The 23,704-nt window shown below is 38.7% G+C and overlaps 1 protein-coding gene across 7 annotated transcripts in view; it reads left to right on the top strand.

Annotated features, from left to right (window-relative positions):
• Positions 1-23,704, top strand: part of BNC2 (basonuclin zinc finger protein 2) — a 342,418-nt gene that overhangs the window by 116,158 nt on the left and 202,556 nt on the right. The window contains exon 1 of one of the 7 annotated variants that reach the window (XM_069776362.1): positions 9,169-9,322. The exons of 5 other annotated variants lie outside the window; for them this stretch is intronic. Coding sequence is in view for 1 of the 2 variants with exons in the window: in XM_069776361.1 (XP_069632462.1) it covers positions 9,538-9,540 (3 nt within the window). In the remaining variant the exon portion in view is untranslated. Of the gene's footprint in view, positions 1-9,168; positions 9,323-9,465; positions 9,541-23,704 lie in introns of those variants that run through there. One more of the 7 variants, XM_069776361.1, reaches the window with a different exon arrangement.

Genomic DNA, 23,704 nt, shown 5'->3' with positions numbered 1-23,704 from the left:
AGGGTCCAAAGGAAGAAAAAAAAAAAGGAAAAAAAAGAAAAAAAAAAAACCCCAGCCCTCCACCCAGCAACCAAATAGGGCAGGCTGTTTCTGAATCACTATTTCCCAATGCTTTAGCAGAAGATGCCTCCCTTTGCGCATGTTTTTGATAAATTTAAGAAGTCAAATCACTGACACAGATGGATAATCCAAGTGTATAGGGTGAAGAGTTATAAATTAACACATTATTCCCTCTTAATGTGAAATACTTGAGAATGCATTTTCTCGGTCCCCTGACATCTACCCAGTGAGGGCTCGCATTGTACTTTTCAAGTGGCATTGATTTGTTAAAGCGCTGAATTAGCATCTCAGGCCAGCTGCCTGTTCCACTGTTGTGTTGTTGGGTTCATTCTCTCTCTCTCTCCCTCTGCCTTGCTTCCCGCTGCCTTGGCCACACACAGGGCTTCAGCCTGCTTACCCCAGCTTTTCCCCTCTGTTATTTTAGCTAATCCAGGTAATACACTCACCAAATGTGCCTTGCCGACCTGAGTAAATTAACGTATTTCTTATTGCATAAAGCTTGTAATATGCACGTGTGTGTATATGCATGTGCGTGCGTGCGTAATATTTTTGGTTGGACTAGGGAAGGAATAAGCAGGGGGCGGAGGGGAGAAGGCGATGGGCTGCAAGGATGAATGGCTGCGTTTACCAGCCTCATTCTCTAGTGAAGTTACACATTGTTCTTTTATTTAATTTGCGTTGTGCCGAGGTCTTCCGTACAGCAGCTGAGTCAAAGGGGAAAGAGAGAAGAAATAGAAGGAATGTATGTCAAGTCAGAAGAGCTATTGAAATGCAATATTAAACTGCGTATCTTAGGTCTGAATTTTAGAGTCTCTAGTACTTTGTCTAGTTGATCATTAATGGAGGTCTGCACAGATCTAAAGATAGTTTGTGCTTACATGTCTGTATTGAAATATGCTATTTATAACTGTGAGTTTTTATTCTGATTGTAATTAGCTGGTTTTAAGACTTTCCTCTTCCCACCCTTTCTTTCCTCTCTCAGCCTATCCCTATTACTGCTAACTTACTATTCACTTTTAACATTTTCAGTGCAACTTCATGCTCTATATTTCTCATGGTGGCGCCTGACAGATTTGTAGCTATGCCCTAATTGGCTAAATTACGCTAGTAATACGTGTATTGCAGTCATGAAGATTATGTACATGAAATTAACATTACATTTCATTTAAGATGGCTAATAAAATAGTCATATTTTTATCTGTGGTTCCTTGGCATAGATGAACCAGATTTCTAGAGCTAGTGTTGAGTAGTGAAATGACATTGTTTTATACTGCACATTCATTATTCCTGCACTATTTTGATTATGTTTTTCTTACCATTGTTTGCTGTGAGAGTTTAACGTAATTCTTTCCCGTGCTATCCTTCTGATAATGGAAATGTCAGGAATAACCACAGGAATTTTCCTTTCTGTCCTTTATAATATGACAAATTCTGTTGTTTGGGATACAGTGCTTCTGGGAAACCTTTTCTTCTTGCAAGTGAATAAACTGACACATTTTTCTAGGCATCAGGGTCTGAAATCTCAGTAAGACTGAGTAAGATCCACGTTGATCACCTATTTTGTTTATAGCAACTAGCATAATCTTCTAATAATTGCAGAATAGTTAGTACTAATTACGGGCCATATTTTGAAAATCTTAGTTGCTATTAAGACAATGAGACATTTTGACTTTGCGAAAGCATGGATTAGATTCCTTGCCTATTTACATTTTATCTTTTCAAAGGTTATACATCTGTTAGGCTTCATACACAGTAGAACTAGAGTATTTGCAATTTGCGAAATTTATATCAGTTTTCAAATACAAAGTAAGAAGTGTTCTTTGCCTTGAGATGCTTACATCCGAAACCTAAACTCAGCAGACTAAGATTAACATAATGTCCTGACTGAGTAGTTGGTCCTGATTCCGTAGAGATATTTTTTGGTAGGTAACAGTTTTAGAATTTTGGCTTCATAGAGTTGAGGGGATTAAACAAATTTTTGTCTTTTAACTGGGCTGTCAGAGGCTAATTAAAACTATCAATGAGATAAAGAGTAGAAATGAAAGACGGTAGGTCTTCCTATGTTTTCGCAGTAACATGTTAACTTCCTTCAGAGGGCATTTCCAGCATTGCCACTGTAACTTTGTGCAGCGTGCAGAGGACAAACCAAGTGTGCCCTGCTGTCTTAATGTTACATAAACATGAGGCGCCATGCTGAAGTGCATCTGATACATGGTGTATGCAGATGGATGTATTTCTATTATTTTAGGCAAAGAGGGGCTCTGAACCATTGGAGACTGGTTTAGTCATGCAAGTGATACTCTTGGCTTGGGGGCCTGGCAGAGATGAATGCTGCATAAATGCCCTCGGAGCACCTAGTGTCAGCTGAGGCATAATTGGTGGTGGTTTGGGCAGAAGCTTCTGGACTCTATTTGAGGAAAAGGTGAAATAAGAGCAAGGATCTGCAGAAGGACTAATGGAAGAGGTGACTGGATAGAAACAAAGTTTCTCACAATACTGATACCAACAGTTAAAAGAAATAGGTCTCTCCTTCCTTGTTCCAAATTCAGTTCAAATCTGTAACACCTGTCCTTTAATATCAGAGACGTCTAATATCATGGATTGTATTAAAGCTGCTAGAAGTACCTGTGCCATCTTGCTCTAGAAAAAAGTAAGATATTTGGCATTTGTAGCAGCCACAGATTTTAAGCAGGCTTGCTTATGAGGCTGTGAAGCAGTGTCCTGACTGTGGTTCCGTATCTTCAATAGGTTTATTCCTTGCACTGGTTGAATTGAAGCCTCAGTTGATGATGTGCTCACATCTTCTGTTGTCATACAGAAGTCAACATAGTCTTGTCCCTACAGACTTCAGAACTTAGCTGGAACACAATAAAGGAACGAGAAAATGTGGTGAATGGATTATCACCATAGCTAATCCAACAATAAACGTGGCCAGAGTGGTCATTCCTTATAAGAAATACAAGTGCAGTTTATAATAAAGACTTTTATTCAGTCTTTTTATTATTTTTATGAGAGACACATTAGAAGTTGGACTTATGTAGGTGAGTCAGAGATAGGCATTTGATTGGAGGTTCATTTATATATATTCCACCAAAGAAATTTTAAATACATGTGTGAGTGTAAAAAAACCCTCTTCATTAACCACCTCTGCCCCATTTTCAAATTATCTGAAAGGACTTTAAGAAAAAAAAAAATTGTGGTACATAAATTCTGTGGAATAGGACTTTATTTTTGTGGAAGCTGGCACCCAAATAGAGAATTAAGTTACTACCTTGAGTGCTATGGTAAAGCAGAAACTGAATTTCTAAATGCCACTCCTGTTTCTAACCACAGGGACTGAACTGTCACTGTAGAGAATTTAATATGAGGTATTGCTATTGTTCCACAATTAAATTCTTCTGTTATTTCATATTTTTGTGCACTTTTTTTTTTGCCAAAGATGCCAGGAGCACTGTGAGTTCCCAGTAAGAACAATTTTAGACATTAGTTCATAACTACGACTACTCAATAAGAAAAAACTATGAATGACAGGTTACACTGCAGCTCCTTTGTCAAAACGTTCTCTACATTTTAGTCATTGCACTCTGTAAACCTCATTTTAGTAACAATGATTCTTCTCCTGCTTACTGAAATGACTGTCAGTAATGTCAGGTCATGATCCAGTTGCACAGTCCTTAGTGATTTGAAAAAGATGCAGGCCTGCCTATGGTTATTTTATGATTGTCCTACAAGTATTGACGAAGCTTTGAGAGAGAATTTTCTGGACCTTCCTTTAGTGCCATGATGGAAGGACAAAGGAAAGGAGCACTGGTGGCCAGGCTTCAGATAAACGAGTCTTTCGTGTGAACTGCCTAATTCCCTGAATGCACTATGTGGATCTCTGTGTGTGAGCCAAAAGGTAGTTGATGGAAATAGCAGAGTTCATATCGCAGCCTTTCTTTCTGTGCCCAATTTCCCTACCCACTGCAGGCAGCCATTTCCTACCAGGTCAAGTAAATGCAAGTTTCTCCCAGAATTATGCTTTTGTATGAAGGTGCACATGTTTCCACTAGTTCTGCCTGGGAAGAAGTCTGTATTCAACCCCTTGGGAAAGCTTCGATGCAGATGGTGGTATGGGAGCCCCCAGAGCCATCCCCTGGCAACTGAATAAGCAGTTCATTCCAGCTCTTTGGAGAAGGAGGAACAGAAGGATTATACTAGTTTGATACCTCAGCATCCAAGCCCTGTGAACTCAGTGGAGGACTGTCATTTCAGATGCTTCTCCAGAGATACAGGAACCTGAACAAGCAGCCAGAAAACTCTTAACTGAAGATGTGAATTCACTCACTTGCTGCCTTCTCAGGACTCTGCAGCTGTCTCCTCTGGCACTAGCCCCTGCATTGATTCCAAACCCTAAATAGGAAAAGATTCTTAATGTTCTGGAGGAGGAGTCAGACAGGCACCCAGATGTTAATTCTCTTGCAATTTCCACTGGGCTTTTGTTGGTGCTAAATGTCCATCCTCTGTCAAGGATTTAATATTATATTGCTCAGAGATACTACCTAATATTCATGTCTTTTCAGTTCTAAACAGTCCATTCTCCTTCTTCAGACCACTATCTTGCCCTGTCTGGTTTTGGGCCAAACCTCCAATACTCCATGAATCCTTACTCAGAAAAATGGTTGACTTGAGGTATTTTTTTTGTGTGTATAGCTCTGTTTCCCAAGATGTTCTGTATGGGCAGAATTCTGATTGACAGGGTTGATTTTCTAATGTTCTACTATCTCCTTGCTATCTTGTCAGCAGATTAAAGGTTAATGGAGCACAGAAATTTCTAGACATTTAGAACCTGGTTGCTACCTTCGCCCATGCTGTCATCCAAGGATTGACTGAATAGCCTAAAGAAAATGTAGTTTATAACATGCAAGGCTGCTGTTCCTGACCCAAGCTTAAAGAATGTGGCAGGATCACAGAGTGTGTTCTTTGTTGTTGAAAGTGTTCAGGACTGAGGGTTATTTGGAACAGCTTGAACCAAGCCTTCTGTGGTACATTTAGGAAGTGGTAAGATGCCTGATATGCTGGGGAAGTATGTATACAATGGATACCGTTGATGGTTTTTCTACAGAGATGAGCCTGAGTGGCGATCTTCCGTCCATCCCAGATGGACACTTTGTCAGCTGTCAGAAATAGGTAGAGCAGTGAAGAACCAAGGATATCACTTTTCTTCCTATCCTGCATCACGTTAATTTTATCTCCTTGAGAATTCTGAGGACCTGAAAAAGATAATAGATATGGTGCCTCATTTAGTGTCTCTCTAAGCATTCAATTTTTGCCTTGGCAGCCTAGTGGCCTCTTGGCACTTCCTTACATTACTTCATGGTGTCAGGAGGTCAAGGGGAAACAGACCACTCTTAAGACAGAAAAGTCAACTAATTCTGGAATGATGTTTAAGTTGTATTGAAGTCAGTTCATGAGAGCATCTGTCTGAAGTGAAGGCAAGAAAATATGACTGAAAGTCCAAGGTATATTGCCACTGATACAGGTTCTCAGCTATGCCCTAGAGACCCATCAGCTTGTGCTGTATGTTTCATAATTTTTGTTTCAGTGATGATAGTGCTGTTGGTACCAAAAAAAAGTCCTTGCTTTAGTAGGCCCAAACAGACGATTGTCACACCTTTAGTCAGAATTAAGTTGTATTGTGCAACCCTGCAGCCCTGAAAGACCTCTCAATCCCTCTGCAGCGTAGCCGTGTTCCCTCCATCTGTAGTCTACATGCTTCTTGAGATTTGTGTCTAAGCTGCCTGTGAAAGATAATTAAGAGAAGCAAATCATATATCCTAGAGAGCAGTCTGTATCTCTTTGTTTTGTAAAGATGCCCATTTCACTGTAAGAAAATTTTTAGGCATCCATAAAACAAAAAAAAAGATTCTCTACCGGTTACTCTAGATTATCTGGGAATACATTTCAACCCAGTATCAAAGACAGTTTTGTTACAGTAGGAATCTAAACTCTGCCACCTCTCAAGTACATTTTACTCCAAAGTATACTGTAAGCATTGGTTGTTTTCCTGCTTTTTTGAATTGATATGGTAACACAGAGCTGGATAAAGCAGAGGTAAATACAAACTACTATCTACCTCTTATCCTCCTTTTTTGAATGGCTGTGATACAATAAGACAGCCCCTCTACCTGACTAGTCTGAACTATGGTGAACTGTTAATAGATTCTTTTGACGGAAGGGAGATTGGGGAATTTTCGTTTAGGTGGAATACTCAACAGAGTTGTATAAAGCAGGATTTAGTAGAAATTACTAGTTGCTCCTTATCAGAAGGACTGAATGAGAAGAAAGCCTGTTAAATGAAAAGAAGTAATTACAAGCGTGGACAGGTCATATTGAGCATTAGAAAGCCTGGGCCATATACATGTATCTGAGGTCGCAGGCATAGGTTTGTAAACTCTATAGGCTTATATATAAATGCTGAATACATTCACACTTATTCTAGATAGAATTAAAAGTATGCCCTTTAAAAAGATGGCAGTTCTTTTCCAATTCATGGATTTGGGTCCTTTAGATGCTGAAAATTTTCTGAAATGCAAGAGTGTACCTTTAAAAGAACAACTATTGATTTCTAGCAAGAAGATCAGATTTTTCAGAACAGAAAAACAGCTTTTCTGGGAACTCTTGTGTTCTGAGTGAGTATATTATCATCCATAGTCTAAATTTGAAGTATTGTTTCCCTTCAGCAATGGAACAGTTTTGATTGCATATATGCCTACTTAACTTTTGTCTTTGCTCCAAATGCTGTTCTTCATGTTAAACATTTACACCACTGTGTTACATATTCATGGTAAACAGAAAGCAATCTGTATAGCCAAGTATATTGAAAAATATTTTGTATGTGTAAGGAAGCACTCCTTTTCCTTCCTTATTGAAAAGTCAAGATTATTTGCTATAATCAGAAGGAAATTCTGTGGATACCAGAACATCATTTGCAAAACTGCAGCTTTCCCCCCAAATTATCTGCATCTTCGCATCATACCATAAACTAATCCATAACAGGGTAGAGATTATAAAAAGTCTGTTCTGTGGGCAGCCTAGCCCATATTTGTCCAACATTGGATTTCTTTCTCTGATGTATGTGATACTAACCACTGTTCACTGTGGCTGCTTTGGCATTTGTAAAATATCTGATGTTCTAGAAAAAAGGGAATCAAACTTGAATTTCCTGAAAACATACGCACTAGTTAGACAAACCTGGAGTCCAGAGGAACTGCTGCTTTGTTTTGCATTCTGGAAACATGATTCTCAATGGAAAAAGCACAGAAAAATTATTTTCAATGCCAATGACACAAGGCATTCTTCATCAACAGATCTGTTGATCTGTTGTGTATTTTGAAATACAGCACTTGGATGTTGTTGTGTATTGATGGAGTATCTTTCTAACCTGCACTTATTTCCCCTGACCTCTGGGGTGGAGATACGGTTCCAGATGTTATGACGTAAGAACGAGATGCTATCTAACTAAAGCACATCTCCTGCGCTTTCCGATGTGGTGACCTCTTTCTCCTCCTCCTCTTCTGTTTGCACCCTGTATTTGTTGCTTACATGCCAATGTCTCATTCCCTTTGTAAACTCCTTGGGCAGAAGGACCTATCCTCTTGGGTGTTTCTGTAAAGCATCTGTGGAACCACAGTGGCATGTCGATAATTATGATAACATGATAATCAGTCACGAGGGAGTGCTAGTCAACTCTCATGAGTTACAATCAGTGTTGTGTTCTGCAGAACTAGGAGTGCTTTTATCTCGTAATTTGGTTTACAGACATCTGTAGTGACCTGCATAAGGGACAGAACAAGGACACAAGGACAGTTGGTATGGGTTCCCTTTTTCCTGCAAGTGCCAAAATAGCTGAGGGTATATTTCCGTGTTTTTTTGGAAATGTTTCCTTGCCTGTTTGTTCAGTTCACTCTGTCCACTTAAATCAAAGGTAATTCAGCTGCAGAAGAATTAAAGAGAGTAGTGAAGAAGGGCAAGGAGCACCAAAATTCCTTTCAGTGAAGCTGGCTGTGCTGCCTGTCACTCAGAACAAGATGAAGTAAGTAAATTCAGGTCTTAGAAATCTGTGCCCGTAGTTTCAAAAATCAAAATGACAGGTAAACACTTCTTGTACATCGTTCCGCTGCTCTACACTTCCGATTTGTATCTGCAGCAATCCTGTCATTACACAAAAGAGTTAACAGAGGGCAAACGAGACACTTAATGTTTTCCTTTTCCCATCAGCATTCTTTGTAAATCATCAAGGAAATAATTCTGTCTTTTCTTCCCCTTTTCTTTAATTACAGAAAAAATAAAATGCCACTAGAATACCAAAGTGCTGGTAGCTTTGGTAACTAGTCCCCTAAGCAAACTGTTCTGTCAGTAATCATAACCTAATTACCACAGGCAATTGGAAAGGTTTGGGTTGGGTCTTTTTTCCTTTTTTTTTGTTTGGGTGGGGGGAGGATATATAGGTGGAGGAAGGGTCTTCGGATTTGAACAGAGAATGTTCAACAGCAACAATGGTGTATATGTTTAAAAAAAAAAAAAGCTGGAAAATGTAAAAAAAAAAAAAAAAAAAAGAAAGAAAAAGATAAAAAAACCCCAGCCACCCTCTGGCAGATGATCAAGTGCCTGTTGAGACAGAGCAGCAAGTCTGTGAAATGCTGGAGTTGCCTGCTCAGTGTTGTGACTCTGCAGAAGTCCTGAAGTGACACATGCATCACAGGGCTGTCACAGCGCTGAAACAGGCCAGGGGTCATGGTTAAGAGCAGGGTGTTGCTGGATAAGGCTGAGGAAGCAGAGGTGGCCCCTCTGTGCTCTGTGTGTGGGTCTGTGTACTCCTTTCCCGTCAGAGCTGGCCCAGCACGGCCAAAAAAGCGGTTCCTTGGCAGGGCTTAATGGCAGGATGATGTAGTCTGTTGTGACTAGTGCATTCCTTTCAGGTTAAACTAGGGAAATGGCATTGTGTTAAAATTCCAAGTCGCATGAATGTTTTATTGCCACAAGTGCATTCAGGCCTCAAGGGGAGTGTGTGTGGTGGGGAAAGGGGGAGGGAGGGTGACTTAGAGGCTCGGGAACTATCAGAAGAGCACTTCCCCTGGAAAATTTTACCCAGCAGCACGAAGCTGACGGGCTGCGATAGTCACTTAGACAGGTTTCGCTTTTCCTGAGCTGTGGCTGTTTAAAATCTCTCAGTCCAGACAATTAGCAGCTGAAGAAAATATGACAAGACACACGCAAAGAGGTTGGGAGATAGAGGGGAAGGAATGCACCGGGAGGGAGCTGGGTTGCCTTCTGTAAACTGCCAGACCTCTCCCCCAGGCCCCTCCAGCTCAACTGCCACAGCCCAGAGCCTGGGGGGGGAGAGGTTTTGGGTCGTCCCCCGCCCCCCCCCAATCTGCTGAAGGCCAGGAGTGATCTGTTCACTGTACACCACTGACTGGGAGGCCAAAGCAGCTCATGGTACTGTGTGTTACCGTTACTACTCCCTCATTCCTTTTTACATTTTTTAAACATCTCTTTGTATTAATGGCTGACGTGACTCAGGAGGATTATTTTAGACTGCAAAAGGACAAAATAATGAAACGTAACAACGCTGCGTGTTTGTGAGATTTTACTTCTTTAAGGGAATAAACTTACCCATCCAATTTGCATTAGTCGTAAGTAATGACTTCTAGCAAAGTTTAAACAGGATTGTTTAGTAGAGCAAGAATAGGGAATCTGGAACAACAGCCGTGCAGATACGGTCCTTGGAAAGAAACTTTGTTTTGAGTCATACTAGATTTTTTCAGTTTGTGTTTTTATATGGTCTCAGGCTACTCAAGTCATGTGCTGTACGTGATTTTTAAGTGATTTTTTAAATATATTACTGTGAAGTCTTCAGTTCAGAGCTCTTTGTAGTTTAAAACTGTAGTATATGTTATACTATAATTATTTGTATGTACATGTTGCTGGTGATTAGTGTGAAAATAATCTGCATGGATATATGTATATGGAAGTCTAATTGGGACCTAAGTGACATTTGTGGGTAGTCTGGATCTCTAAAAATCAGACTGTTTTTACAAAAAGGTAGGCACCTGTGTTTGGACAAGTTTGTTGTGGGATTTGTGTGCTGTTCACATGGGTACACACACAGACCGGCTTTCTTATGCTTCATGCATGTAGCATCTTGTGAAGTCACTGAAGTCAAAGAAGCAGCAAGGATGTAAGTGAAGACTGATTTGGTCCCTCATAGGACAAGATGCTCTAGATCTTTATTTATTATATCTTTATCTAAACACCTAGGTCTGGGTGCAGAAATGTTACTGTATGCAGTAATATAAGCACGGACATTTGTGTTTACAGAATATATGACACTAAAGAGTGATGTGACAGGGTTTTGGTTTTGCAAGTGAGAAATGATCACAGAGAACATTCAGTGTCTTGCAATAACCATGTCACTTCAAAGATTATGTATATACATAAGTTTATTGTTGCTCATGTTGTTAGCATTCTTACTGCTAGACCGTTTGGTTTCTTGCAAGGGTTCATTTGGCCATGTATTATATATCTGATTTCTGAATGATATGATATCAGTGATATCAAACATTACATGGAAGGATTTGTATCTGCAAGAGATCATAAAAACTAATGGTGCTCAAGACTGCCAGGTTACCACAGTAAGTAGGGAAAGTAAGCCTACTGTACTTAAAATAAGACAAAATTTTATAAATAAAGTGAAGAGGAACTTCTTCTATCTTATTTAAGTATGCACATACCTGTCTGTACATGTGTGAGTAATGTTTACGGATGTCATTTTTTACTGGTATGTACAATTCACTCTTACTGAATTCCGCAGTTAAAAACTGGTGTAGTGTACCTTAGCAGCAAAGAGAAATACTTGATTTGTTTGAAATCTTTTACATTGTAAAGCATATGTACACACTATAATTTCTCATTTGTTCACATATCTGCCAGGAAATCCAGTTATATATGACATTTTTCCTTTAAAGAATGTAACACTACGAAAGAAAAGAAATCCCCAAACAATCTGTAATAAACTATATCCTGTGTTATCTATTGCATAAGAACTGTTAGGACATCTACATTTGGCTATATGCTTTATTTCTTTTGCTTGCATAAAAAGAGATAATTTTGTCAGATAAACAAGATGTTAGTATGATTAGTTCCCATTTATGATGGTTTGGTGGTGGTGTTTTTTAAACAGTTAAATTGACAAGGCTTATGGCGGGTCATAAACTCAACAAGCAGTCAGCCATAAAGGAAAAGAATGATTTATAAATGGAATCATTACTTGAGATTTCAGAAACCCTCATTAACACCTTTCATAAATTCTAAACAATATGCACTTTGAGTATGTGTTAGCTGTTTTGAACTGTTGAGTACAAACTGTGAAGAGTTTACTTATATTGATCTGCAAATGAAAATTTAAAAATGACAGTTATCGAGGATAAGTGGCTGGTGATATATGCTCATATAATGTATGTATGTATTTATTTATGCTACTATTTGTAACTGCTGAATATAATTTCCCAAGTCAATTGCAGTAAATTATAACTCTTTCCTAAAAACTGGGATGAAGAAAACTTTGGAAATACCCTGCAAATAGATTTCACATATCATCCTGAAAAGAGGTAATTTGATAGAAGGTCTTATTTTACATTGCTAGCTACAAGTCTGATGTTCTTTAATTATCTTGAAAACAGAAGATGCAATTTGTCTGTATGCATAGTAATGTGGAAGTACAACTAGCTCTGACTTTTCCACTCATATCAGAGCTAGCATTTCATACATTTTGCAGTCACTTTTCTCAAGGTGTAAAATGGTAGAGAACCATTTTGGTCGTACTGTTATGTTTAAAAGAGAATAATGTGCATCACACAATGGCTGGGAATTTCAGACACTGCTAAGCATTAATTGGTAAGCATGTTTGGGATTTCACAAAACAGTAAGGCTGGTGTAAAGATGAAGAGATTAAAAATAATACATTTAACATGAATTTTTTTGCCTTTTGATACTTTGGAATACGCTGACTTCGGGCTTTTATATTTTGGTTTGCAAATATAAAGCAGAAACTAACACTGTATTTTACTTTGATGCTTCCAGTAGTTGGGTCTTCACCAAAAAAATAAAGAAGTTATTCTGAGGTGCATACATATACATACACACACATACGTATGCATATATCTATATACACATCTGTGTGGACATCTATATATACATGCATGTATATACTCATCTAATTATGCTGCTAAAAGTTCTAATGTAGACTTGTTTAAACCAGTTTACATTTTGCTATAACTGTGTTAAACTAAACCAGTAATTCAATGAATGATGGCTCAGAATATGATCTGGTTTTGTAAGTTGGCTGAGCTGCGGTAATTAGCTCCATCCACTTAACACAACAAATGTGAGGTAAAAATGTGTGAGCAAAAACTTCTTTCACAGAACTTTAATCATCCACATTTTATCTCAGGTTTACAGTAGGTGATAAATGCACATGCATTTAGATACCATGTTTAAGCTGATATGCAACAATTTTTAAACTATGATAATTCAATTGTGTGTCTGAACTCCAAACTAGATCTGTGTGAACATGGGTAGAACTTGTTTAAATATGTCTGCATTAGGGTTTTGGACTACTGTAACTGGATCCATTTTTAGATGGATTCATATATTTTGATGCAACCTTCCAAGTAAAGACAGATCTTGAAAGGTGATGGCTTATTTTTTTTTTCGCTAGAAAGATTCTTTATTTACAATAATAAAGTTTAAATTGTCATTTTGGGAATTCTTTCTTAATAGCTCTTGAGATGTCATTTAAGGATTAATTTGTATCTCTCTCGTGTTCATGTTGTGCATACCACATCAAGAAAAGTTAATCAAAAGAAAAAAATCTTGACGATACAAAACTGAATATTACCAGTTGTACAGTTCTTACATAGGGCTTTAAGTCCAGTCTTTATATACCATACTCTCATGTGGCAGTCAGTACTATACTGAATTTAAAAAAAAATAAAAAAAAAATCAGTGACTTCTCATCACTGTTACATATGATTTTCTTCACACTTACACTTCTGTTAAAGATGTGGGGTTTGTTTTGTGGGTTTTTGGTATATTCTTTTATACTTTGGTTGAAATCTTCCCAGCTGTTTTAGAGTTTTAAAGAATTGCAACATTTTATTTTGCAGGTAGCTCAAAAAAACCCCATACCTTTGAACCTTGTCATGTAAATAATTCTTGGTAACAAGTTCTTTCAAGGCCAAATTTGAAAAAAATTGTTTGGATATTTGGGCTATGAATAAGCAAAGCATTTAGGCATGGAGTGGTGTTTTATGTGCTTAGAGTTATGTACTTGGCTTGTATGTGGAGTCTGCATTAGGAAAGACTGGGAAACGAGAAATAGAAGAAACAATGTGTACGTGTATCTACAGGAAATCTTTGACAGAAAGGTACATAAATGATTTGTTGTTTCATGTTGACTTTGTAGCAATGTTGATAGTTTGTTAGCTTAATTACTTGAGAGAACTTACTGTCTGACTGTGCCCACAAAAATCAGCAGCAAAATCAGACAGTGGTAAGGCCCAGAAAGAAAATGTAAACTGGAGCAAGCACATATGCTTTAATTTCTTCTCATTCTTTTTGTTCTTTACTCTTTCAGGAAAAAACAAACAAACAAACAAACAAAAGTACCGGGATCAGATACTTTCAGTCTTGTAAAGATAAAATCCTTATAGTAGTTTGGAAAATTTTCTTTCCTTGTCTTGTACAATTGTTTCCAAAATTGCTTTAGAACGTTGACTCTTTGCTAGTGAAGTACTAAGTTTAGTTATTTTTGAACTAGTTGTTTTCTTGTATCTTTAGGTAAGCGCATAACCTCAACCTAAGCAAGGATTTTCAGAACTACATAGGACAGGACATTGTGGACCTGTAGGCAGACCTAGTGATACTCTTCCATTTGGGCAGTAGGTTTTCAGTAGATTGCTCCTCTACCTTGTTAGACTCCGATATGAAGTGGAAAGCGTAAACACACACCCCTGCATCTTCTGGGTGTGGACTAAACCTGAACTTCCTTGGCACCACTGCTGACAAAGTATTGAGGCCACTTCCAGGCAATACTTTTTACCTGCATATCTCCTCCCACCTCACCCCCCCCCCCCCCGTTTTATTAACAGGCCTGTAAAGACATGTTTAAAACAAATAAACAAGGTTCTCTGGTGAGTAGGCTGTCTTTAACAAAGAGAGAGAAGCAAACAAACAGGTTGCTCCTTACTTGAAAACTGAAGAAGGATGATAAAATGTTAGGAAAGAAATTCATCTAGTTCTTGTTTTGGTCTTGCATGTGAGGTGATTTTTCACAGTAGAAGTGCTGCATAAACACTGTCACTTGGTTAGTGTTATTTGTGGTGGGATGAGCAGGGATAAGGGCAATAAAACATGCCAACAGTTGTGCTAATTCACAGAGTAATGCATACTTCTCCCTTTTCGTGTCTGGCATTATCTAAGGGACTAAATAACGTGTTAAAAGACTTGTGTTATCAATATTTAGTTTATTTATTTAGCTAGTCTTCTCTCTACTGCCAACAGCTGGTGCTTGCCATGGGCTGAGGTGGACTCAGTTGACTGATAGAGACATGAGAGCCACCACATCATACTATCACGAGTGTAAATTACTAGCCACTTTCAGTTCCAATACTTTTCTTCGGAAGCACTTTATCAACCTTCAATAATTTGAATTAACGGGGCTTTTGTGTAGACTTCAGAATGACAGAAAGATAGGAAGGGGAGACAAATCCAGTCTTGTACCTAATACGAAGATTATTCATCATCCTCGAAAAAAAATTAGAGCTGCTGGATGTACTGTTTGTTGTGGAATTTTACTGCATTTCTGTTCTATCCAATAGTATATCATCTCCTCAGCCTTCTGCTGGAAGTCCCATTAATCTTTGACCAAGAACGTGATGAAGATTTTAGACACAATCTAATTGCAAAGCAAAAGTAAAATAGTTCTCTTTTGAGGCTTTGAAAAAATTGTATAACAGAGAGGGAAGAGTTTTTAAATTAATGACTATGCTCAGTAACAGAGGTGTGTATTGGCAGTGTTGTTATTTCTCATGAAGCAAATCATGTTCACTCTTTTCCTCCTCCATTCTCCACAACCAAATTCACGCCTCACCTACAAAGAAAACCACCTTGATTCATTGATCTCACTCCAAAGACTGTATTATTATATTCTGTCCCAGATAACTTGTGAATTTAATACTAGGATTTTACTGATACTCTGCCCATTGCTTAGAAAGCTGCACTAGGAAGGAAGCCAGGTAATCATCTCTTGAATTTTCTTACAAATAATGCTTTAAATTGTTGGTGAGAATACACTTTTGTAACATTTTATATGAGAGCAACATGTAGGATAGTTGCAAATTTGGAACCAGCTGTAAGTATGGCCTTCAACAATGGATTTCTTGCAATAGTATCTCTTGAATCAGAGATTAGTTTTTTGCCTCCATGCTTTGTTTCTTGGGATTTTTCTTTTCTCCCAGGCTGCATCTTCTGCTGAAATTTCTGTTAGTGATGAAAACATTGTATACTGTATTCAAAATCTCTCCTTCTTGGCAGTTAGTGTATGGATATGCAAAGTGTCTTTACACTAATGACTGAAAAGGTGTTTCTGCCAAAGTGCTTAAGCCCCACAGGTAATTCCACCTGAGTTCCTGATCTGCACAGGTGCCTTCTCTGACTGTAGTATCTTAAATGTCAGAACTGAAGTAAGTGCTGCAAGCTTTGCCTTCTGCTTCAGAAATCCTCTTCCTGGATCTTTTTCTGCTAGCTACGTGAGTGTGGGGACCATCTGCTGATTCATCCTTGCATTTGCTCTGTGTTTCTGAAAGAATACCTATCTGTCATGACAAGGGTTCTGTTGGTGCCAGTGGGCCACAGCAGAAGCTTCCAATGAGGGAAAAAAAACAAAAGCATCACCCTGTAGTCTAGTGTGCTTTAGGTAAATAATAAAAATTGTATGAGGAAAAGGACAGAAATTGCCTGTATGAAAAAGGGAAAATAAATGAAATGAAGACTATCGTCTCCCCTTTTCCTGAACTTTCAGTTCAGTCTCAGTATCCAGACTCCTGGCACCATCTGTGGGACTGCAGAACATGCTGGTGCTTCCCCAGGAGTCTCAGGGGTGCTTTCTGGCAGCCCTCAAGCCCCTTTGGAACTACAGAAAAATTTCCACAGTGACAGTGACTTTCCCACAGTGGTGGCATATCTTCCAACCAGTACTCTGCCTGTTGCAGATTCTCCCTGTGACCTGTGAAAATTCTGTTACTCTTAACCCTTCCTTGATGGTCACCGGCATTGGCCTTAAAAGGTGCTCTGAGTCCCATTGTTATTTAGAAGAGGCATCTGGCTCTGGGCATTTTCCATTAGCTGCACCAGTCACTGAAGTGTCTTTCACTTTTACCTCTTGTCACTGCTTCTCTCCCTTTGGCCTGTCTTTTCAACTCCTGGTCAGAAGAGCATCGCTCCTAATTTATTCCATGGTCAGGTCCTTATTGCCCCTGGACAGACTTGATATGGAAAGGCAACGTGTACATGTGTGTCCATATCTGTGTGTGGAGGGGAGGAGCAAAGGATTGGGCAGATATTTTTCCTGTAGCTCAGAATAAGTACTGACATAAAAGGCTGTGCCCCCTGCTCCCCCCTCCCCTTATTTCCTGGGTAGGAGGGAGGGGTAAAGGTCAGGAGGGATAGATGGGAAAAAGCCTTTATGCTTGTTGTTCTATCTTTTGTTTCTGCTGATGATACACAAAGCAAGTTGTAAATAGCTCCTTCACACAGCATTGTTATTCCTTTGAGAGAGATACTGCACAGTAGCTGTGCTCTCAGCACTGCTATGCCCCAGGGATCAGAGAGGGACACTTTAAAGACCCTTTTCATTAATTTCTGCATTTTTGACAGAAAGAAATTTAGCTTTGTATCAGACAAATGTCATCCAATCATTAAAGCTTGAACACTATTTCAAAATTTTTAGTAGCAGTCAGCACAGTATCAAACAGTCTCAAACTATGAATTTGCATGACATAGAGAGTCCAAAGTGTTTGAATCCTCATACACTGCCTGCCATCGACACCATAGCACACGAATAAAAAGAACCAAAGAAAGAAAGACAAGTCAGATGCAAATTTTATTTTAAATAGAAGTAGTAACAGGAGTAATAACAGAGTTTAATTCCATTTATTCTTCCATCAGTCAAACAAGGTTCACAAACCTGGATCATATTAGAATTCATGAAGTGAAAGACACTAAATGCTTGGCTAATTATACTTGTTCTCAACCTGGTTTTAATATTTTTACCACTTGGGAATACAGATGACAAAACAGATTGTAGTGTACATTTCTGTATTAAACTTATTGGAGAATAGTTTTTAATTCCTGAGAGATAAACTTTCTCTGACATGTTTTTGTGTGACTTAAATTGTGTTCAAGGAGCTTCTGTCTGTACAGGTATCTGTTTGCTAATATTCAGAGTACTGTCTCCACCTTCTTGCCTTCCCTAGTGCTTGAAATATGATGCTGGTTGTATTATTAATTTTTATAGTTTAAAATCAATAATGTCCTCAGCTTTTAATATACCTAACACTGATGCAAAACTTACCATCTGCTACCCTGGAGTTCTGCAGATATCAAGAGCCATTTTGGAAAATTCAGGTCTAGTTTGAACCTTAGTATTAGTGGATCATTACATATAATAATTAGGAGTGGAGGGAGTCCAGGGAGTCTGGAGAGCTAAGGTGCAGAACAGATCCAGAAATTACTTTGTGCTAAATTGCTATGCATATTGTTTTGAACAGTTACAGTGATGGTCATGAGTAGAAAAGCAAGATGGTGCAGTGGGATGAAGAACAACTCACTGAGTCATTCATTTTTGATGGTCTATGAAGCACTTGCTGGTGGCTTATGGAGAGCTGACTAGTTGTGTGGTGCTGGCTTTCTTCTTTGCTTTCTGCTGCTGAATTGCATGAACATTTTCCTGATGGTACTTTTCCATGTATGCAATCACTGTGTGGTGTTAAGTAACTGCAGGTGGGAGGGTAGGTGCTCCCTATGACCGTAAGTGGGAGCAGAAGTGGTCCAGACAGCATTTTGTCTCTTAAGATGTTGTCCATGCTCTTAAGGAGCATGAGGATCCTTGAAGCAGAGGAGAAAGAAAAGCTGGGATATAAATGCAGAGAGATGTGATCCACCTTCTGTAGGGTACTTTAGTTAAGAACAGAAAGATGCAGTAATGGAAAATGAAAAGTCACTGGGATTGAGCTGGCCACACTGAATAGGAAAGTAAAAGGTGAGAGCTGAAGAAGGGTGACTTAATGGCTTCAAAAAGGGTAATGGAGAAAGTCCCACATACGTGGAACAGCGCATGTGGAAAGAAAAAGGACCGATAAGAGAAGTGAGGACTGAAACCATGTTATTTGGTAGCTGCAGGGTGTTAAAATACATTGTCAAAATGAATCACTGGAATGCATTCAGATCCATTGAAAATTCAGATGTGAAAGTCCTTCTGCCTCCATGAAGAAATTTGAAAACTAGGATGGTAATTTCGAGTTAGACAGGGGTCTAAACTGGAAACTGAGAACAATGGTAATGTACTAGCCTGCTTGCTGGAGAAAGTGACTTGTCTTGGGTGCAGTGTTTTGGTCCCTTGTCATTCTGCGTGTGCTGAGCTAGACAGCAGCTGTAAAAGTGTGCATTGCAGTAACTAAGATAATCTGAGCTTTAAGACACAGGAATAAACCTGTGTCATGTCATAGATAGAAATGACCATGAGATGCCAAAGTACATGAGCTAGTGATTATACTAAAACCACAATGGTCTTGTTATGAGGAGAACATAACTTGTGAATGAGGTTGTGGTAGTTGATTAGATAATAAAAATAGCAACCTCATATAAAAGTGTGTTGCTTGTTAAGGAAAAAATAAACAACCCCTAACTTTAGATTTTACAGTTAATAGTAGATCTAATAGATCTGTTTCTGAAGTCTTGGAAAAGATACTTTTTTTATATTCTGTGAGCAAATTTTAAGTCCTATGAATGCTTCATTTCAAACAGAATTTTGCCTCTGCAGTAGTTTTCTGGAAAGTGAATACTTGTGCTAAATTAAAGAGGTCAGTTGTTGCCACCTTGCACTTGATGGTGAGATACCACATAATGTTTCGAACACTGTAACTCTCCATTCTTTGGATACATTCTTGGATTTCAATTGCTAGACTGCCCAAAATGAAAGGATGCTCATGTGAAGCATGGGTTCTCTATCCATTTAAATGAGTTGTGAAACAAATTTTTCTGAGAGCTCTGAAATGGAATAAATGCTGGAGAGGCCAGGTGTTTGAACACTCACACTTTGTGCTATTATAGCCTTCAGTCCATCACAAAGGAAGCTGACTTGCAATGCTGGAATATTGCAATTGTGTATAAGGTCACTACTGCTTTTTAGTCCATCTGAGGTTAAGAGTTCACTGTAAACGAATGGTTTACATAGGGAAAGCATAAACATTCAGATAGGACCTGGTACTATGTTTTAGTTCTCTTATCAAATTGCATTTCTGCTTTCATTTTGTTGTGATAGCTCTGGAATGCCTTTATGTCCTTTCTCCATTGCCACCTCTGTGTAGTCTTAGTGTCCATGTCTCTGCCATAGAAAATCTCCTAATCTCATTGAGACATGTTACGCTTTTTCAGGTGCCTTCCTATAGACACACTCATTTTTCCAGGCCTATGAGCTCAAAAAAAAAAATATCACTACATAGGAGTATAGAAGGAAGTTTCCTGAAGAAATTCTCTCTTCAGTTTCACAGTGTAAATTGTCATTTGTTATTTGTCTTCCAGACTTTTAAGTTCCTTGGACACAATAGGTGTCTTGCACAGTTGATATTTGACAAACAATGGCAGTGAGAAAAAAGGGTATCTTGACTTCAGGGGGTTTTGGGGGGTTTTTTTTGGTTGGTTTTTTTTTTTTCCCCTTTTTAAGGCATAATGTCTCAATGAAAGTCTGTTCCCACTTTGTTTTCCAGAGTAAGGACTTTCCAATCTATCTGTGGTATTTCAACTTTCTCCTTCCAGGTGGGACTAATATTTTGTTCAGACCATCGCTTTTTTCTCTCATGACTTCTGCTCAATAATCCTGCTGGTGAGGGTAGAAAATTGTTGTATCTATCTCACCCATAGATTTGATTCTAAATCTCTTGAATATCCTAAACATCCTGTTTCACCAGCTTTTGAGAATGCCTCAGCGTAAATATTATCTTGTGAAGGCATACTTTACATTTGAAATTATTTAAATTCTTGGAAAAAAAAAAAAAGTATATTAGCAGCCAATGACAGAAAGATATATTTATAAGAAAAGGGTTTTAAACTGTTAATGGTGAGATTAAAAGTGTGTTTTATTTAAGGGTAGTAGTATACCTAGCTCTATACGAACAAGCAATATTAGATGGGCCCCTCCTGTAAACACTCATAACCTAAACAGATGTTCGGAGTGATCCAGTTGTGAAACACTCACAGTGGCCCTGGGATGACTGTCTCTCTGAGCATTGCGATTGACATTAATGGTAGGACAGAGACGGCTTTTCCGAGGTGGCTTAAGGTTTTTGTGCTTCACAGAAGAGATCAGTTGTTTTAAAGAACAAGTGGAATGCAGTGAGAGCAACTGCCCAGGTGTGAAAAACAAAGTGGAAGAAAGTCTGAAGACAAGAGCTGGCTAAATAGACAAGGGAGGAGGAAGGCTATGGGCTTCAGGGAGCAGAATGAAAGGAATATGATGGGGAACAGAAATGTAGCCAGAAGCAGAGTTGTTCAGAGCCTTGAAGTTTAGGATGAAGAGCCTGGACTTGAATCAGCTTCCTTTACGTTCCACATCAAAGAGGGGAGTGACATGATCCAGGCAATAGGTGAGAAATCCCTTATACTACAAGTTTCATGCTACATTAATAGGAAACGTACTTACAAAGCTGAAGCATTTAAGGGAGAAAAAGAGTAGGAACAAAATGGTCTATAGATAAGGAATATTAATTTGACATTCAAGCCACAGTTTAGTTGGTAGCCATCTTTTGGTTAGGACTGCTTTTATGCCAAAAGCATACCTGCACAGTAATATTTATATTTTTAGAATGTACAGTGAAAACCAGGTCCACATGGTATTGATTTTGTGAGGCGAAAAAGCATGCAACACACCAGTTTTGTGGATATAACTTGTTTCCTGTGTAGTTTTACGCTCAGAATTAGGACAGGTCAGCCATGGAAAAATGGAGACAGCCTTCAGTTTTGATTTAGCAGCCAGGAGCTCTTTGTCACTGGCATTTTTTTATTTGAAAGCAGCTTGCATAATGCAAGGTGTTTCAGTTTGTCTGTGTAGCAGTGTGCCTTAGTAGTGTACCTTGTAGTGGAGTGATCCAAAGTAGCTTGCATGCCAAAAGCAGCCCAGCTGCAGGTTCACAATGTTCTATGTGGGCTGATTTTCTCAAGAGCAAAATAAGGTAACCTATTCTGCCATTGGAAGGCAGAACTCTCTGCTTCAGAGTCATTCAAGATGTTTTCGTTGCCCAAGTTCATTTGCATCTTAGCTCTACTATCACTGCATGGTAAACTGCAATGTAGACAACTCCGACAATAACTTTAAAAGATGACTCAAGATGATAATAAGGAAAATACAGATTTGAGATGCAGAAAATTTGAATTTTGGCAGAATCTGTATGTTTCATTGTTTCATTTAATGGGATTTGCAGGGGACATTTGGAAGGTTCTCTCAAGCAGAATTAGAGCTGGTAGTGCTGACTGGGTTAGAATGGAGAGCAGTGGCCTAGAACCTTATTTTCTCCATGTGTGTGTTGATGTTGCCCAGTGAACATTGTGAGTTGGGTCTGCAACTGCTGGAAACTGCTGTTGTTTCCACTAAAAATAACAAGATGCTTCCAGCACTGAAAGAGATATGAATGTTTCCCTTGATCCAGAAACTGACAAATTTTAAAGGCTAGGTATTGTCCAACCCTCTCTTTTCCCTTTCTATTTGACAAACCAAACAAAAAACACAAAAAAAACCCAACACAAGCAAGCAAAAATATAAACCCCACAACAAATGGTCACGTATTTAGTTAACTGAAGTCTATTTGATTTTGTAAAGCAGTGATTGAGAGAGAGGTTGTTCATAATGGACCTGAGGCAGCCCATAAAGAGTCCATACTTACTTTATATTAGAGAGTATACTCCAGGCCCTATTTGTTTTCCTTGGTGGCTAGGGAGAACTTGGAGATGATGCCATGGTGGCCAATGGGTTGGTGTTTCTCACTTCTTAGAATACTACACAGCAGAGCAGTAAGCAGGGTGAGAAGTGTGTGTATATGTTAGTATGTCTGTGTGTGCATATGTAATGTTTGATTAACATATAAAACCAAGCGTAATCCGGAAGTGCTAGTAGAGTGGCAAGCTTGCAACAGTCATTGAAGTTCACTTACAGCTTAAATAGTAACCCTGTCATCTTTTCAGTACATACCTGGTAGAGCAGTAGTTTGGTGATGTTTAGACAGTGTCTTGAAGATGGAAAACTTTTTCAAGTGTTGAACAGTGTCACTGTTACTCATCTCTTACTGTTATATGTGACTTTATGGACAACTAGTTAGGGGGATCTAGCTACTGAAAGTGTTTATTCCATATGTAGGTCCTTATACTCCTGATGCAGAACTTTTCAGTGTGCTCTATCATTTCTAATGCATTATTGCCTTTCGCTTTGACTTTTTCAGAATTCAGTTTCTGTGATAGCAAAGACAGCCTTTCTTCATCCTAGCTTCTGTATGGTTTAATACCCTTGCTCATTCACCCCACTTTTCCATTGCTACTATCACAACCATTTATTGGGCTCTGCTGCAAACTGGATCTGTGGAATGATCTGAGGTGAAATTGCCTTTTTTGATGTTTTTGGAAACCATTTTCTGAGCTAACTCATCCCTGGGGTTATCTTTTGTGATCTTTTGTGATCTTGAAGTATTAGAACAAAGTTAAACCTGTTTCTGAAGCTGCCCATATTACTAAGAGTAATGATTCATGTAAATTTGTGCTCTGCAGCCTATACTCTCAATTTTAGTGAGGGTGAGATAACTCAAAGCATAAATTAGCATGGGTAAAGCCAGGATCTGATATATAGCTAACTGTTAGAGGAAAATTGAACAAAAGCTTAATCAGCAGAATTATTTCAGTTACACACAAGGAAAGCAAAAAAAAGACAAAAAACACTGTGCACAGTACACTGTGTTTCCCTACCCACACCCATACGTGTGGAAGCATTTTCTGACCTGGCGCCCTGCTATACTTTCTTATGCCAGTGAGACTTAAAGATATGCTCTTATTGATATGCTGGTACTGATGGACTACCCTAATGCGGCCCAGTCCCTCTGCCCCTCCTTTCTCCCTGTCTGCAAGTTTGGAACCTGAAACTTCATTGTACTGTGGAGCATATCAAGAACAGTTGCCCTTAATGTAAAGGATGGGTGCAACCTGTGCAATACTGCACAAGTCGTATGTATCTATATGTCTTTGTGTGCAGACATATAGATACATATATCTATCTGTCTGGCCATCT

The sequence above is a fragment of the Haliaeetus albicilla genome, chromosome Z (genome assembly GCF_947461875.1).
Source record: "Haliaeetus albicilla chromosome Z, bHalAlb1.1, whole genome shotgun sequence".
NCBI lineage: Eukaryota > Metazoa > Chordata > Aves > Accipitriformes > Accipitridae > Haliaeetus > Haliaeetus albicilla.
The sequence above is the reverse complement of the archived record's forward strand: the minus strand, read 5'-3'. Positions and strand labels throughout refer to the sequence as shown.